This window comes from Eptatretus burgeri, chromosome 7 (assembly GCF_056783735.1).
Source record: "Eptatretus burgeri isolate ZD-2024b chromosome 7, Ebu_testis_v1, whole genome shotgun sequence".
NCBI classification, from domain to species: domain Eukaryota; kingdom Metazoa; phylum Chordata; class Myxini; order Myxiniformes; family Myxinidae; genus Eptatretus; species Eptatretus burgeri.
Genome location: NC_140967.1, coordinates 71,645,145 through 71,650,144, shown reverse-complemented (window position 1 = coordinate 71,650,144; position 5,000 = coordinate 71,645,145). Strand labels below are relative to the sequence as shown.

The following is a 5,000-nucleotide window of genomic DNA, read 5'->3' as shown; positions in this document are numbered from 1 at the left end:
CTCGCTCACCAAACCTCACCACTTTGACCACAAACGCCTCCTGCACACGGGAAAATTATTCCCACACCTCCTCGTACCTCTGCATCACTACAATTATCCACCTTGTATAGAGGAGTACTGCACGACTCGGACTGTCCTCAGCACCGCAAGATGCTGGGCCAAGCAACAGACATGAATAGCTCGACCGCATCTTGCTGGGGATGTCCCGGGTGAGCACGCGGAATTGATACGACCCTCATTCAGTCTCCAGACCATGGCAAGACGGGAGTAATGAGGAGCAGTCGCAAGAAGGGCGATCTGGGAGTTTGTTACGGGGCCCGTGAGTGGTGGGGAAAGTCCATTGCTGTTCGACATTGACTGCACTCGGAGCACGTTCAGGGCTGGGGTGCTGGCTCAGGGAGCATACCCAATGTCGAGTCAGGAGCTTCGACCCGTGCCGAAGCGGATGGGTAACTGAGACAATTTCCGGTCCTGGCAGGGTGTGTCTAGGGCCGTTGTGGCCCAACAAGGAAGCGGGATTCGGGTCACAGCACGTCACCATGGGTCATCACCCCACCTTTCGCCCGGGCCTTATAAAAGGGGGAGCGCGGAGCTGTTAGCTCTCTTTTCTTCATTGCCTGCTCTTCATTGCCCGCTCTTCTCTTCGTGGCCTCTTCTTCTTTTCGAGATATATATATATATATATATATATATATATATATATATATATATATATATATATATATATATATATATATATCGAATATTATTGGCAAATACAACCCGTTGCTTCGCTGGTGGGAATATTAAGGAGGGAGAGAGAGGAGCTGGGAGGAAGGAGAAAGGAGGGGTGAGGAAATGTGAGGGGAAGTGGAGAGAGGGAGGGGGTTTGGAAGGAGGTCGGCGTGAGGGGAGTGGGTGCTGGACTTGCAATTCATCGTGGGACTTGTGGAGAATGAGTGGGGGGGGATAGTAGAGGATTGAACGAAATGGGATATGTTAAAACAGCATGCGGAGACCACCCAGAGATGTCCATGTGGAGGGGGGTTTGGACGGACGTAAATGTGAGGGGTGGGGATGGAACGCAGCATGAGGGGAAGGGAATGCGGTGTGAGGGGAAGGAAAATGAAGGGGAGCAGCGAGAAGGGAGGGGAATGTATTGTCAGGGGCGGGGAAGGAAAGAGAAATAAAATGCACCCAAACAACAACATTTTCTTAACTGCCGGGTTCTATAAAAACCGGGTGGGAGCATTTAAAACTTGCGCTATCCACCTGGCAAAGACCTGCACCCGTGCGTTCTCACACATGCAGAGACCTTTGCGCCCCTCCGGTCGGCTCACTCCGAATGTGATTCGTACATGCTACACTCTGGGAAAGCAGTTTTAAATTCAAAAAGAAACCGTCAGTGCTTAATAGTCCCCATAACAGAGGGTGAGAGGCCGGGGGGGGGAGGGAGAGTGGAGGGAGTGGTAAGAGAGAAGTGAGAGAGTGGGGGAGGAGGGGATTCCAGCTAATGTGACTCCAGTTTAACATTCATCTGAGAGACGGCACACGCATTAATGAATCACCCTGCCTGTGAAACACCGGGATGACAGTTTATAGCTGGGTTGAGATTCGAACCCCGACTCGACAGCTTAGAGCAAGCATGTGTACCTCTTGGCTAACCTGCTGTGATGTGACGATTCATTGCTCTGTAACAACTGAAAACATTTTTTACTCATTGTAATTATCTAAATACCCCGTCCCCCGCACAGCGGAATACGGGGTTTTGCAATCACTTATATGTGTGTGTATGTCTGTCTGTCTGTGTGGGCGGTAACTTTTTTTGCATTTGAGCTTTTGTCATCAAATTTTCAACAAAGCTTTATTGTGAGAATATGGAGAAGATTCGCAATCACAGTTTCCTCTGGCATGACACCACACCTCCCACTCCCACACCTTAGACACCAGTATTTCTCCCTCCTACCTCCTCGGAATCGTACTGGGTTTTGTTGGTCGGCCCACCGCGCCAGGTATTGCGAGGCAGTTTGTCCTCATCTGCTCTCTTTCTTTTTGGCTATCTAATCTTCGTGTGTGTGTGTGTGTGTGTGTGTGTGTGTGTGTGTGTGTGTGTGTGTGTGTGTGTGTGTTTTGGCGCCTGTCGTAGTACAAGTTAAGATTGTGGAAGATATAACGGGTTAAGTCTGCTTTGTGTCTGTTTTTGTAAATTGCTTGACTTTTTTCGCACCTCATTTCCTTGCAATCCCTGCTGTAAATACCAATAAACCCCATTTACTGTGCCACATACCTTTCCTCGCCTGATTGTAATAAATACTTGTATAGAAATGTTCCCAGCTTGTTTCTGTCTTTTCCTTCATTGGTCCAGCATGGTCCGTATCCTAGCCTAGCTGGGACATTATCCCCCAACGATCTGTTTTTCTCACCGGTACGTCCTTGGGCAGTTACGCTTGGCTGCATCTGATCCCGGAAAGTGATCCGGTTTTAACAAGGTGTACTGAGGGTCAGTCCCCTGGTAATTAGATCACGTGACAATTAGGTAAACGGTATCGATTAGACGGAGGACCCGAAGTCACGTGGTCGAGTTATTGGTGTTCATAGTTGATTAGCAACCCGCCGCGTCATGGGGTTATTCGTGTGCGATGGCCTGCAATTCCGGAGAGTCTGGTGGGAACCCGAGGTAGCTTTTCCCCCTCGTGGTCTTCTCACCCCTGATCCCAGGTCCGCAACAATATGATAGAATGGAATTAAAGTGGACTCATGAGTGATGATCCTATTTTTTTTTTAATCCCATAATATTTAACAGATTATCTGCAACCAAGTTGTTTTTTTTTTTTTTCTTTCTTTCTTGTTGTTTACTTTGTTATCTGTCACCCATTGCCGGTATGTACGTGGTTTTGGATTCTCCAGTTACTTGTATCATTCCAGTCACATACTGACAAATTATTTGCTTGAAATGTGGAGCATGTGTGTTACTGCTCTGCGTGGGTGTTTTGGTGTGCAGGAAGTCGCTGAAGTGTCCTTCTCGATCCTGTACGACACTGATGCGGCTCTCAACTTCGTAGCGAGAACTAAAGAAGATGTAAGTTTGCATTTGTTAATGGGACGAAGTGTGTTGCGTGGGTCTCATAGTTATGTCTCGTAACTATCTCTATCTCCTATTCTGATTTCTACTCCAACCCTTTCCTTTTAGCCATGGTACAAAACAAGCATGCAAGCACACACGCCATTCAATATGCGATTGATAATAAGCACTTGATATAAGTAAGATTGATAATAAGTAAGTGCATTTGCTTTTTCGGTCACAGCGACTAACCTGAGAACTCAGCTCATTATTGCAGGGGAGTCAAAACTACTTAATACATGAACAAAATTAACATTTGATTTCTGTTTTTCCTTCTCTCTGTCCATTTCATTTCAGTTATGCATGTGGACAGATGGGCTCAACGCGCTGATGGGTAAGCCTATGAGCAGTGACATGACAAATGCTGATCTTGAAATGCTCATCGGCATGGAAATGAAGTTGCGCCTCCTTGATCTCGAAAACATCACTATTCCCGAAACCGCACCCCCTGTGCCCAATGAGCCGAGCAACTACAACTTCACCTACAACTTCAGCTGAGCTTTTCACACAGTCATCTTCATAAACCCCCTGTTAACATTTCTATGTTCAGCAAATCACCAGCAAATTTGACTTCTTGTTTTTCCCCACATTGACTTCGTCGAACAAAATATCTTCAAGAAAAGTGAGCAGTTGTATAAAGGCATGTTGAAAATTGATTGTGTACCACCTGGAGCGTTAAAACGCAGGTGAAACAAAATTTAGTTTTCAAAGTATATATTAATATTAAAAATGATAACTATATTGGAGCAACCTTTCCTATATGCCACTAATGAAGGTTGGGCCTCTCTTTTTTTTAAATTTTATTTCATTGTTATCTTTTGCGTTATTGCTGTCAAGGAGTGCCATAAGCTATGATGTCATTGGAGGTGAAGGGAGGGGTGGTTGTTAATTCATTTAGCCAAGTGAGCATTGTAGATGAGATAAAGGAATGCAAACGCACCAATTTCAAATATTGTCTGATAAGTAATTGTAACAGCTGTTCCCTTGGCATCTAAGCAAAGAATACAAATAGAGATGATTATGCATTACATGGTAATTGACGTGACTATTTTGTATTGCGGAGCGTTAAATTGGCCTGATGACAATCTGATTATGACAAACAAGACTGGGAGCATTACGCACGACTATGCTTGCAGGAAATAAGATACAAATTTAACAGAGATTAAAAAAGAAACGTATGTTATCGCGTTCCCAGAAACTGTACCAACGCACAATTATTTGAGAAGTTTGAGGTTAGAAAACCAAAATTTGCAATTTGAAAGGCCATTTTGTAAAACCAGTTGCAGTTGCAATATCCCAATTTTTAAGCATTTGAGGGCATAATTTTTGGTTTCAAATCTTTTATAAATCAATAAATTGCTTCCTTTTTCTGCACAAGCCAAGAATGATACTGCTTAGCAAAATGCTGAGTAATTTGTGTCAATGTGACATTGGGATATTGACCAAGTGGTCCAGAGCACAGCTGTTACTTAATTCCTTTTGGCATTTGGGAGAGGCCGGGGGGGGGGGGGGTTGCAGGAGAGATGTCGGGCAAAAATATGCCAAAGAAATATTTCACACCAAAATTGAATCGTCAATATAACGGTCAGTTTAGGTCCATTGCAGGATACTTTCCACTAAGCCCATGTTGGGGGGGGGGGGTTGTATCCATGCAATGCTCACCAAGTACAGAATGGTTAGAGTTGCATGAATTTGGGATTTGTTCAGGGCCCCAGAGATACCTCACGAAAGACACTGTGAGATCTTTAATGTCCACCAACAAATGTCAATGGACAGACTGTGCACACAATGATACAACCCCCTGCCCATGAAACACCAATCCGACAGTTTATAATCGAGTTGGGACTCAAACCCAGACCAGACACCTCGGAGGCAAGTGTGACACCTCTGCGCCATCTCA

The 5,000-nt window shown here is 45.0% G+C and overlaps 1 protein-coding gene across 4 annotated transcripts in view; it reads left to right on the top strand.

The window, feature by feature from the left end:
• The window catches only part of LOC147023512 (engulfment and cell motility protein 1-like), a 115,243-nt gene that overhangs the window by 109,498 nt on the left and 745 nt on the right, over positions 1-5,000 (top strand). For all 4 annotated transcript variants that reach the window (XM_085888990.1, XM_085888992.1, XM_085888991.1 and 1 more), the window contains exons 20-21: positions 2,981-3,058; positions 3,398-5,000. The exon at positions 3,398-5,000 is cut by the window's right edge and continues 745 nt beyond it. In XM_085888990.1, the coding sequence (XP_085745116.1) occupies positions 2,981-3,058; positions 3,398-3,598 (279 nt within the window). In that variant the 3' untranslated portion in view covers positions 3,599-5,000. The remainder of the gene's footprint in view (positions 1-2,980; positions 3,059-3,397) is intronic.